Source organism: Protopterus annectens, chromosome 9.part0 (assembly GCF_019279795.1).
Source record: "Protopterus annectens isolate FY-2018-M chromosome 9.part0, PAN1.0, whole genome shotgun sequence".
In the NCBI taxonomy this organism is placed as follows: Eukaryota; Metazoa; Chordata; order Ceratodontiformes; family Protopteridae; genus Protopterus; species Protopterus annectens.
In genome coordinates this window covers 1,637,905,078-1,637,917,924 of record NC_056743.1, presented here as the reverse complement: position 1 = coordinate 1,637,917,924, position 12,847 = coordinate 1,637,905,078, and the positions used below count along the sequence as shown (strand labels likewise).

At 42.0% G+C, this 12,847-nt stretch overlaps 1 protein-coding gene across 1 annotated transcript in view; it reads right to left on the bottom strand.

Annotated features, from left to right (window-relative positions):
* Positions 1-498: 498 nt before the first annotated feature.
* LOC122812216 (adhesion G protein-coupled receptor E1-like) overlaps positions 499-12,847 on the bottom strand; it is a 1,201,768-nt gene continuing 1,189,419 nt past the window's right edge. The window contains exon 22 of the mRNA XM_044084558.1: positions 499-882. Within this exon, the coding sequence (XP_043940493.1) occupies positions 850-882 (33 nt within the window). The 3' untranslated portion in view covers positions 499-849. The remainder of the gene's footprint in view (positions 883-12,847) is intronic.

Sequence of the window (12,847 nt, the reverse complement as noted above, 5' to 3'; positions counted from 1 at the left end):
TAGGCTAAGAATCCTCTGTCTGAGAGAGAAGGGAGGAGAGAGCTTTAGTAAGTTTAGCAACTTTAGCCCCAGCAGCTTTTTAGCCCTGAGCAAAGTAATGGACTTAAGCACGGTAGAGAAAGCCACACCGTGCAGAGTAGACTTAAAGGTTCCTGGTTTCACACCATGTGCAAACTTATGCAAGCATGCATACCTTTCTACGGCAATCTCTGAAACTGCAGATACTGATTACAGTATAACACTGTGTCTCCAGTGTACTCTGGATATAATTCAAATGTGTTATTATGAAACCATGAGTGACCATTCTGTGGTGTATACAGCTAAGATACTAACGAATAAAACTGTGAGATCAAATTAGTTTGTAAAAATATTTCGAAACAGTTTTAGAAATTGATTAGTAAATTAACTGCCAGCTCTTTCAAGCTGCCATGTGATCAAAATCACCCATAATTATTTCCCTTAAAAAGAAACAATTCCAGAAAAAAACATACATTTTATATTAATATAGTATATTTCCAAATAATTTACGTAAATGGTTGTAACTTGACAAGAATGCAAAATGTCAGATGAATGCCAGATAAATGTGGATTTGAGTAATAAAATACCATATGGCATTTAGAAAGTGTAGAGAACAGCGCTGAAGCAATGACATTTCTGTTTTTGTTTTTTGCAAGCTGAGCAGTGGAGGTAGCTACATGAGTAACTTCTTACAGTCATGTAAAGTACATTTCAAACATAACAGAGTATTTATTATATCAACGTGTATAACCCATGTTACTCATAGATATGCTTCAATGTTCTTCTTATTCACAAACTTTATCTCATGTTTTTGCATTGCTGATTCTGATATTAGTTCCATGAAACTTTGGAAGCAGCTTCTCCCTAGAAAAGATAGTCCAAAAACAGACATTCAGAGAACTAAACATATATTTGGTGAATAATATAGTAATTTACTTCATCACTATATTCAGAATTATCTATATAAATTCTTAACTGTAAAACTTTTATTGACACACTTTGTTTCAGCACTGAAATAATTCCTTCTGGTAAATAACATAACTTAAATATATTTATTGCAGTCAGTGGCAGAAGTTTGGATACGAACCCTGTGACACTGAGTTTTTGCCTGACTCCCCTCTTACCACGCAGTTTGCTGTGGACATCACCATTCCGGCCCCTCCACATTGCAGGTAATTGATGTTTCTGTAATTAACATCAGCATGCATAAACATATTTTCTGATTACCATACATAACTTGATTAATGAAGAAAAATAAAGCCTTGAAAAGTTCTCACTGTTTCACCTCATAAAACACAGAAATATAAACCCCAAAAAGTTCAGTTTGCTTTGTGTGTCATGTAAAAGTACTTATTTCTGTGGCTAAGTATGTTAAACCATAATAATAATAATAATAATAATAATAATAATAATAATAATAATGGGAATATGTAATTAAACTCACTAGTGATGACAACATAATCTGTGTACATCACACTTGTGGATACACATGAAGCAGGGATTTAACTGTATGTTGTGTGATGATGCCAAGAAAATACAAAGACAGAATCATACAATGGAGGAAGGATGAAAGAATGATGGTTTGGCTGGGAAAAGAGTCAATAGAATATTGGGGATACTGCAAGGAGTAGCTGAGGAGAGGTGTGTAAGTATGGCAGGGGCATCAATGAAGGTAGACTGGATTTCTACAGAGAAAACTCTGGCAAAGAAAGTGAAGACTTCCAGAGCTCCACACTGATAAACCAGCAAAAAATAATAGCACACTTGAGGATGGAGCTGGAAAAGTTAAAGTGAAACAATGACGATTTAGAAAACAAATAGTTGAGGAGAGCAAATTATAGGATCACCAATATGTCCAAATATGTGCAAGAGAAAAAAATCAAGCTGGTTCTCTTGTAAATGGAAATGTTTAGACAAGATATGCCCAGGAGGAATCCAGTCATAAAAATAGGGATGCTGAGGGCCATTCAGCGATTCTGTGCTGTATGCACTCTTATAGCAGAGATGAGCTTATATTTAATGGTTATATTATCTAAACACAGAGGAGGTTATATTTAAAAGAGGTGTAAACATAATGCTATAAAATGTCAAAATTGCTGTCTAAAAAACGACATAGTTGCAGAAATGTCTTTGAAGAGTGGGTGACCCCCTTTTCTGGAAGCACCTGGCTTGTATTTCATACACTACTGAATGATATTCTTATGCAATAACTAATGTGTAATTACTGAGATATGTTTTACAGACTGAGACTGCAGTATCCCAGCAATCTTGGAGTTAGAATATATAAGTGGCTGCTGGCATGTGTGTGTGTGTGTGTGTGTGTGTGTGTGTGTGTGTGTGTGTGTGTGTGTGTGTTTATGTGCTTATGTATGTGTTTCTGGCCATATTGCCATATTGCTGGCAGTAAGGAATTCATGGCACTGATAATTTCACTTCTCAGAAAAGAAATTCTTCTCCAAATGAAATGGTACAGCAAGAATCACAAGCTTAGTATTAAGTTATCAAAATACCCATGTGACTCCAATAAAAGTGGTGCAGAGCAGATTAATGTGAAGGGATAAGGGGATATTGGCAGTAATCATCGTCATCATCATCACCCTCCTTTTTCCATTTTCTACATGGGGTCGGGTGTGGTGTCAGCTGTCACCATCTCCTTCAGTTCAGTATCACTCTCCTACCTTCTTTGACACCTATGCCTGACTGTCACAGGTCTTCTCTCACACAATCCATCCACCTTTTTGCTGGATGTCCTTGATTCCTCTTGTCTTCTTCCTGTCAGTCCCAAATCATCTTCACCAGATTTTCTTCTGCTTTTCTGCACGTGTCCAAAGCATCATAGTCTGTTTTCTTTGACCTTTTCTGCAAATAGGGTTACGCTGGCTTCTGCTCTTATAATCCTCATTTCTTCATCTGTCCCATAGTGTCCATCCTACCACCTGCCTCAGGCACTTCATCTCTAGCACCTCTAGTTTCTCAGCTGCTCTGCCTTTACTGCTCAGGTTTCTGTACCATACAGTAGTACTGGTCACACCATTGTTTTATACACCTTACGTTTCAGCTTCTTTGGCATTCTTGTGTCATAGACTACACCTGACACTCTGTACCAGTTGGCTACAGCCCCTCTGATTCTAGCTTTGACCCTCTCATTCAGACTTCCCTTCTCCTCAACTACCCATCCCAGATACCTAAAGCTGTTAACATGTTCCACTATTCCTTCTATCTCAATTCTCAGCTTCTTCGGTACTCCACCATTTGCTTGCCATTAAAACTGTATTATCTGTAATCAGTTTTATCCCTTGTTCCTTCAGTTTTGCATTCCATCCCCCTATCCTTTGCTGAAGTTCTTGCTCAGATCCTGCCTGTAATACCACACAGTCTGCATACAGCAACTTTTTTGATCTCCCCCTTTTGACCTGTTTGCTAATATAGACCATCACCAGTATGAATGGCAGTGGGCTCAGAGTTGAACCCTGGTGCCCACCCACTCACAATGGAAACCCCTCTGTGAGAATGAACACAGTTTGTACTTGAGTCATTGGGTCCTTGTACATAGCTTGCACTAATTCTACCAATGTTTCTGGGACTTTGAGCCACAGCAGGACTACCCAAGTCAGCCTTATAGGGACTTTGTCATATGCTTTCTCCAAGGCTAGGAATGCACAGATGGACTCTTTCCTCATCTCTAGCTTCTTCTCAACTATCTGTCTCACTGCAAACATCGAGTCAGTTGTGCTGCATCCTGATCTGAATCTGAACTATCTCCCATCTTACTTTCTAATACTCTGCATATTTGTTTATCAATCACCCTCTCTAGAACTTTCATGCAATGTGACAACAGTTTGATAAGTTTGTACTACCCACATTTGTGAATGTCCCCTTTGTTCTTGAACACTGGCACTAGTGTGCTTATTCTTCAGTCATCTGGGATACGCCTTTCTCTCCACACTGCTACGAGTACCTTCAGGAGGCATTTCTCCCTATCTCACCCATCATCTGTATCATATCTCATGTGACTTCATCTATGCCTGCTGCTTCCACTGATTCATTTTTCCCTAGTGCTGTTGTTACTTCTTCTGTGGTGTGCTCCTCCACTTCTTTCACCTTAGGCTTTGTCTGGGGCAGTACAGCTTCTGTGGGTTTTCTTCATTCAGAAGCTGCTGTAAGCACTCCTTCCATCTGCCTTTGATGTCCTGTGGACTGGTGAGCAGGGTGCTGCTGGCATCCCATATGAAGGGTGTCTGACTACCTTCTTTATCTTTCTGTCCTCGCCTTGCAACCTGATGTAGTTTCTTTGTGCTATCTACTGACTTAATTTCTAGAAGCTGTTAGAGTACCTTTGATGCCCCTTGTTCATTACTATTGCAAATCCTTTCCTAGCTTCTTTCATTGGCAGTAGTGCTGCCAGTTTATTAAAGGAGTCAGAGGTCTGCAAGATAACGACTCTGCTAATGATATGGCTAGAAAGAGTCATGGTGAGGTACTTTTGGGGTCTTTCCAGTTGCTGCAGGTGTTTGGTAATGTACATTCCAAAAGGGGCATTGTACTTGATTATGGGCCTGATGAGGGATGAGTAAAGAGGCACGATGACCTCCCCTAATCTAGATGTAAATCCCTTCATGATTAGGTGGGCTATATAAAATGTTTTTCTAACCACTTTGGCCACGTGGTTGTCAAATGAGAGATTGCTATCAACTTGGGTCCCCAGGTCCCTAATTGCTTCTTCTGTACTTAATGGATTACTACCTATGTGGTAATTTGTGGGCACTTTGTTTTTGCCAAAGGGACGACTATACACTTTTTGGCATTTAGCTTGAGGCCATGGCTCTGGCACCAGTTGTCTGTTTCTATGAGGCCCTTTTGGAGGATGCTTGTGTCGGCTGGAGAGTCGATTATGGCGCCCAGTTTGCAGTCATCTGCGAACTTGGTCAGCCACAGTCCTTCTGTGTTGGCCTGTATCTCCGAGAAATATATACCGAACAAGAGAGGTCCCAGGACTGAGCCTTGTGGGACACCACTTGTAACTGGTTTGGAGTCTGACATGGCTCCAGCAATTCTAACCATGTGGGTTCTGTCCTTGAGCCAGTTTGCAACCCATCTAGTGACATAGGGGTTTATATTTAAGCTGGTGAGCTTATCTATAATGTCCGAGTGGGGTATTGTATCGAAGGCTTTTGAGAGGTCCAGGTAGGCTGTGTGAACCACATTCCCTTCGTCAATAGCCTTGGTGACTGTTTCAAAGAAGTCGACCAGGTTTAAGAGGCAGGATCTGCCCTTAACAAAGCCGAACTTGGTAGGATCCAGTGTCTGTAGGTCCCCAATATCTTTATTTATGAGGTCCATGATGATCCTTTCCATAGCTTTGCAGACCAAGCTAGTCAGGCTTATGGGGCGATAGTTTCCAGGGTCCGTTGAGGCACCACCTTTGTGGAGAGGGACCACTGTTGCTGTACGCCACTCTTTGGGTACATATCCTGTAGTAAGGCTGAGATTGAACAGTAGTTTTATGTTTGGGTTTAGCTCTTCTTGGAGTTCATGTAGGACGCAGCCAGGATACCGTCTGGTCCCATTGATGCTGTGTTTTTGCTTTGCAGAGGGTGGCTCTTACCTGAGCATCTGAGATGTCAGGGGGGCAGCACTCTCCTGGGATAGATAGTTGCCCTTTTGGTGGGGGGTTTGCGCTGAACCTGTCAGCTAGGATGTTGGCAATGTCTGTGGGTTTTTTGTCATTTTGGACTAATTCTGAGCATATCTGGGAATTCCCACCCAGGTTCCTAACATAACTAAAGAAAGCCTTGTGATTATCCTTAGTGTCCTGTGCAATTTTTCTCTCGAAGCTGGCCTTAGACAATTTTATGAGTGCCCTTAGTTTTTTGCTAATACTGATCAGAGATGCCTTCCCTTTTTGGGATTTTGCTCTATCATGTAGTAGCTTCCTCCTTCTGTTGTATAGTTTGTTTATGGCTGGAGTCCACCAGACAGGACGTCTGCCTTTGAAGGATTGGGTCTTGGTTTTATTTGGGATTGCATGATCCATGCATTCCTGAAGGTGTTCATAGAAGGCATTTATAAAGGATTCTGCGGTCTGGGCCGTATTTTCCACAGGCCCGGGGGCTTTGAAGGATTCCACCTCGGTTTTGAGGAGTGTGAAATTTGCTTTAGAGAAGTTTTTCACTGTGATTTTCTGGGCAGGGGCTGGGGTCGGGATGTGAATATCCAGTGAGATCAGTTTATGGTCTGATCTTACCAGTGAGGGATACACTTCTGGTCTGGAGCATAGAGTCCCCATGTTGGTGATGATCAGGTCCAGTATGTTTTCCCCTCTTGTGGAAGTGGTAACAAGTTGTTCCATAGCATTTGAGTTTATGAATTCTAGGAACCTTTGGGCTACGGTGTAGGAGCTAGAGTAATGCTCCCAGTCTATGTTTGGGTAGTTGACGTCGCCCAATATAATGGTGTTTGGAGAGACCTTCATATTTTCCAGTGTTCTCAGGAAGGCCGAGTGGGGTTCCTGGGTTTGGGAGGGTGGTCTGTAGCAGGCTATAAACTGGAAGGCAGTTTTACCTACTGTTAGTTGCACATGGATAGTCTCTGATGCTTTGTGCTTTGCCACCAACCTGGAGGTGTGGTTATCCTTGATGAATATCGATACTCCCCCTCCTTTTGTGGTTTGGTCCAAGTTTTGTGGCCGAAAAGCATGGTATGAGGTATAACCTGGTATTGCTGGGGTGCTCTCGGGAGCCCTGAACCAGGTTTCTGCTACTGCACAGATATCGATGTTCTCCATGCTAAGGAGAGTTTCAAGTGTGTGCATCTTGAGGTTTAGACTTCTGGCGTTGAGTAGCATTACTCTTAGTTTCTTATCCCTTGTGATACCTATGGAGGTGGGCTTGTCTTTTGAGCCTTGCCTAAAAAAGGCAGTATGGGGGTAGCAAGAGCCTTTGCCAATATCCGAAAGCCCAGGGGTGACAGGTGCAAGCCATCCCTAGTGAAGCATCGTGGCTTGTCGAGCATATCATCCCAGGCTGACAGGCATTGGATCCCCTTTGAATGACACCTGTACTTAAGCCAATTGTTGAAATTGATCATCTTGTCTTCATATTGTGGCATCATTCTTGGTGAGGGTAAGATGCTACTCAAGGTCAGGGTCATACCAGCCTGGGCTACATGCTCAGATAGCTCCTCTATGTCTCTTTTCATGTAGTCCAGGGAGGTACGTCTCAGGTCATTCACACCAGCATGGACAATGACTGAGTCTTATTTGTACTTGCCTTGGAGTGACCTGAGTTCTTGTGTTATGTGGCGGATCCTAGCGCCCGACAGGCTGGTCACCGTGACCTTCTCCTTGTTCAGCCTGGTGAGCGGGACGTCAGTGTGCCTGACGATAGAGTCACCTATTACAAGTTTATCAGGTGTGTTGTTTAGCCTTAAGGGCTGTGACTGTTCAGCACACTGGCTTTGTGAGATATGTGTTGCATGTGTTTTGTTTTGGGGTAGCGGTTGCTTGGGTGTCTGCTTTGGAGGTCTCTACTGCTTAGGCATATCTTTATTTAGATCCTCCGAGTATGTTTTTGTGTGATTATGTGTTTGGTTTGCTGTCGTGGTAGGTCTATGTGAGACTGGAATTGTAGTGAGTGTGGTTTCCTTCTCCTCCTGACTGGTTATGCCAGTACTGAGTTGAGAGAGCTTAGCCTCCAGTTTGGCTATATGGTTGCATCTCTCACATGTGTTGGAATTTGCTGGGAGGAGGAGAGGGATGTCTGTGTACATGAGGCAGTTGTAACATTGCCTCAAGATTCCCAGGTTCACCAGCTGGACCGGAGAGGAGATTGACAACTGACCTTTGGACATGCAAGAATAATATTGGGAATTCCTTTATAATTGAAAACAAGGGCCAATGGGGAGTGAGGGTGTAGTGCTTTTAATTTTTAATGTTGACTTATATAATTGCTTTAGTGAGCAAGTGCCAGGTAACTTAAGTGCAATGTGTTACAGGTAACTTAAATGCAAAAATGACAAACAGTAACTTTCTTTCAAGTGAAACAAGGAAATAAGTACAGTAAGCAATGCAGATACCACTAGGGATCCACAGAAGTGCTGAGAAGCCGCATTTTAGGTGGAATTAGCATTCCAGGGAAATAACAAGCAAACAAACAACAAGCATACAAACAAAGCTAGATTCAGCAGGCCTGGATCTAGTCTATGCTACAGCAAACAAGGTGTACCAATTTCAGTAAGAAACAGTTCAAATATGCAGTCACTATAAACCTTTAACCAGAAATTCCCAGCTCAGAAGGGCAGGGTCCAGCCTCTCCTCCCACAAGAGTGCAGACCACGAACCTTCTTAATGTAAAATAACTGGCCTGAAGCCCAGGTGCATAAATCAGAACTAATGCACTTTAGGAATAACAGACACTGAGCTCTCAATCAGCAGTTCCCAACTTAGAAGGATGAAAGCTACCTGTCCTGCCACCACAGTGTATGCCACAAAGCTTCCTAATGTAAAACAACTGGTCTGAAGCCCAAGTGCTTAATCCAAAAGACTTAGAATGAAAGCTACACTTTAATCAAGTTACTACCAAGCAGTAATAAATACAATTGAATACTTTAAAGAATGCCTGGATTAGTGCTCAAGTTATACAAACAAAGCTAGATTCAGCAGGCCTGGATCTAGTCTATGCTACAGCAAACAAGGTGTACCAATTTCAGTAAGAAGCAGTTCAGATATGCATGCGCTATAAGCCTTTAACCAGAAATTCCCAGCTCAGAAGGCAGAGTCCAGTCTCTCCTCCCACTAGAGTGCAGACCACGAACCCTCTTAATGTAAAATAACTGGCCTGAAAGCCCAAGTGCTTAAACCAGAATTAATACACTTTTAGAATAACAGACACTGAGCCCTCAATAGGCAGTTCCCAACTTAGAAGGATGTAAGCTACCTGTTCTGCCACTACAGTGCAGACCACAAACCCTCTCAATGTAAAACAACTGGTCTTAAACCCAAGTGTTGAAACTAAAAGGCTTAGAATGAGTTACACCAAGCAGTAATAAATACAACTGAGTACTTTTAAGATGATGCAAAAGCAAAATAAAGTAGGAAGAAACACAAGTACAGTAAAAGCAGAAGAATTTTTTTTTTTTTTTAGAAAAGTAGCTAAAGCAGTAGTAAATACAATTCTCATGCAGTGCAAGCTGGCACACTTGAATATGTAGCAATATTAGTCCACACACAGTTTGAAAAATTGTAATTAAATTAAAAAGGACTAAAAGCAAGTGCAGAAAGGGTTAATTAGGTAGAATGCGGTAAAGAGATGGGCCTGGGGGAGTGTCTTAGATCAAATCTACAGTGGGGTGGGCACTGCAACAGTTTCAACACAGATGTGAGGAATGTGCAAATTATAAAGCCAAAAAATATATACTGTTCTCTCTCTCTCTCTCTATATATATATATATATATATATATATATATATATATATATACAACAGATATCTAAGCAAACAATTTAGCTCTATAATACAGAATAATACAGAAAAGTATATTCAGCTCTATATATTTGCAGATAGTTCTGTAAGGCTGTCTCTCAAACTAGGGTTCCAGTTTGAATGCAGATTGTTAATTAACAGGACACACAACACTATCTTAATTATATAGCTGAAGACAAGGCAGGAAATGAGGGTGGGGAAAAAGTTTCAACACAGATGTGAGGAATGTGCAACTTATAAAGCCAAAAAATATATACTGTTCTCCCTCTCTCTTCATATATATATATATATATATATATATATATATATATATATATATATACACAACAGATATCTAAGCAAACAATTTAGCTCTATAATACAGAATAATACAGAAAAGTATACTCAGCTCTATATTTGCAGATAGTTCTGTAAGGCTGTCTCTCAAACTTACTTTTGACCATTGGTATGGCCCCTATTGTTCCTCCCTCTACTGTATGCAATCCGCGGGGAACTTTGCAACAAAAGGAAGAAACCGTTGCAGAAAAGAGGAAAATCCCAGGATGCAAAAAACTCCCTTACCAGCCTCAGTAAGAAGCTGAGATCCCTCATAAAATCCTCCAAAGCTAGTTACGAAAATAAAATTGCCAAAGATTCCAAAGACAACCACAAGGCATTCTATAACTATGTTAAGAATCTAAATGGCAATGCTCAGATCTGCTCTGAGCTACAACAGAATGGCATTAAATATACTGATCCCAAGGATATTGCCAATATCTTGGCAGATCGATTCAGTGTCAACTTCACCCCCCTCTCACCCCCTAAATGGCCCATCTCAATACTGGAAGATTGCCAAATTCTGGTAATAACGACCACACAGGTAAAAAATGCACTCTTCAAAGCTAAGAATACAGCATCCATGGGACCAGATGACATCCCTGGCTGTGTACTACATGAACTACAAAATGAATTCGCACCTCACCTAAGTGTCATGTTTAATCATACCCTCACCTCAGGCTTCATTCCCACTGAGTGGTGCACAGCTACAGTTATCCCACTCCACAAGGGGGGATCCACCTTGGATCCCAAGAACTACCACCCCATCAGTCTGACGAGCCTGATCTGCAAGGCCATGGAACATATTATCATGGAACTTATAAACAAAGACATTGGTAACCTTAAAACACTGGACCCCACCCAGTTTGGGTTCGTGAAGGGCCAATCTTGTCTCCTGAACCTGATTGACTTCTTCGAATCAGTCTCCAGAGCTGTGGATGAGGGTAAGGCAGTCCACACAGCCTATCTGGACCTCGCCAAGGCCTTTGACACCATCCCCCACTCTGGAATCATAGATAAACTTACTAAGCTGGGCATTAATCCCTACGTCACTCGATGGGTTGCCAACTGGCTTACTGGCAGAACCCAAACTGTAAAAGTAGCTGACTCCAAATCCAGCTCGAGACAAGTGGAGTACCTCAGGGTTCAGTCCTGGGACCTCTCTTGTTTGGCATCTACATCTCTGAAGTATAGGCCAACACTAAGGGACTCTGTCTAATAAAGTTCACACATGACTGCAAACTGGGAGCCATTACTGAATCCCCAAATGATGTGGATACTCTAAAAAAGGGCCTTACAGAAACAGATGCTTGGTGCCAGAGCCATGGGCTCAAGCTCAATGCCAAGAAATGTATAGTTATCCCCTTTGGGAAAAAACATGTACCCATGAATTACCACATAGGTAGCAGTACACTAATCACCAAAAGTGTGATAAGATACTTAGGGACACAGGTGGACAGTGGTCTTACCTTCAATAACCACATCGCCACAACAGTCAGGAAATTCTTCTATGTGGCATACCTCATCACTAAGGGCTTTTCATTCAGAAAAAAGGAGGTCATTGTCCCACTTTACTCATCCGTCATTAGACCCATTATAGAATACAATGCCCCATTTGGTATGTACCTCTCAAGACATCTGCAACAACTGGAAAGGCCGCAGAAATACCTCACTAAAAGAATCACAGGCCTAAAGCAGATTCCCTATGCTGACCAGCTTAAAAAACTCCAGCTATACTCTGTCGCATGTCGTCTACTCTGAGGTGATCTCTGCTTAACATACAAGGCCATGTCAAAACCAGAGCTGTTGGACATGCTACACTTAAAGAAATCCCAATCCCTCAGAGCCACACACTCCAGGGGTCTAAATCTTGTCATCAGAATAAACAAAACATGCTGGAGGGATAGATTCCTGACCCAGAGACTCCCCAGACTCTGGAATAGACTGCCCATACATGTCAAGCAGAGCACCTCTTTGGCCCTCTTCAAAAGGAACCTTGCTGAATGGATAGGAGAAAGGAAATTTACCCTGGGGATCATGTCAGTCACCCTGCTAGACAGGGGTCCAGGAAGTAAATAGGGTGGAAAGAAATAGCCAGGGAATTGTTATGGCTAGGCTTGTATAGGGCCTAGGGCAGAAAGCCTAGTACCAACCTATGAACCTATGAACCTATATGTCAGAGCTGGGATCAGCCTACCTGCTTTGCCATAGCTTGTGTCTAAAGACCTCACGCTGTTTATTTACTTCTCAGTCACAATACAAGCCCACTGTCTTACATTATTCTCCCTTTCATTGCAATGTAATCCTTAGCCTGTCCTCTGTGTTTACCAGTTGTGCCTTATGTAACCCCTGTAGATATTTCAGAGCTGGTTATAGCCTATTTACATTGCCATTTTTTGGACTCTAGCTGACCCAGACTGAGAAAGTGCAATAAGGTGCTTAGTAATGGTGGACAACTATTTTAATCTCACAGCAAGGCTGTATCAAAGCCATATTCTATCAGACCAAAATCCCACCCTCACCCTCTCCAGATGTCTCTGGGTTGTACAAGGATGAAGCTGCTACTGTAACTTAAATAACCTAAGAATGAGTCATGGTCCATGTACTAGAGGAGCCAACAACACAACAAAAGTAGCATTTATTACCAAATTCTGTGAGAACAAAGCAGCCTGATTAGCTGCAAAGTGACAGCAATTAAATATGAGTAAATCAGTGTGTGGCAGTAGAGGATGAGAAATGCATGTCTATCCAACTGCTTACACTCAGTAACCACTAAATGACTTGTGCGTGGCAGCATGAATTTGTTGAAAGAGTGGCAATATGGGATGTTATCATCTTGAGGTGGGTGAGGGAATACGTGGGCCAGTGAAAAATGATTCAACTGTACATTGTGTCTAGCAGGCAATCTTTCTGCTGTCCATCTCTCTCTGTCTCTCTCTCTGTCTTTCTCTTACTCTCTGGAGCATGACAGTTTATGAAAATCGGTGCCATGAAGCTAACTTTCATTGGAGAATGGCAGTCCCTCATCCACAGGATG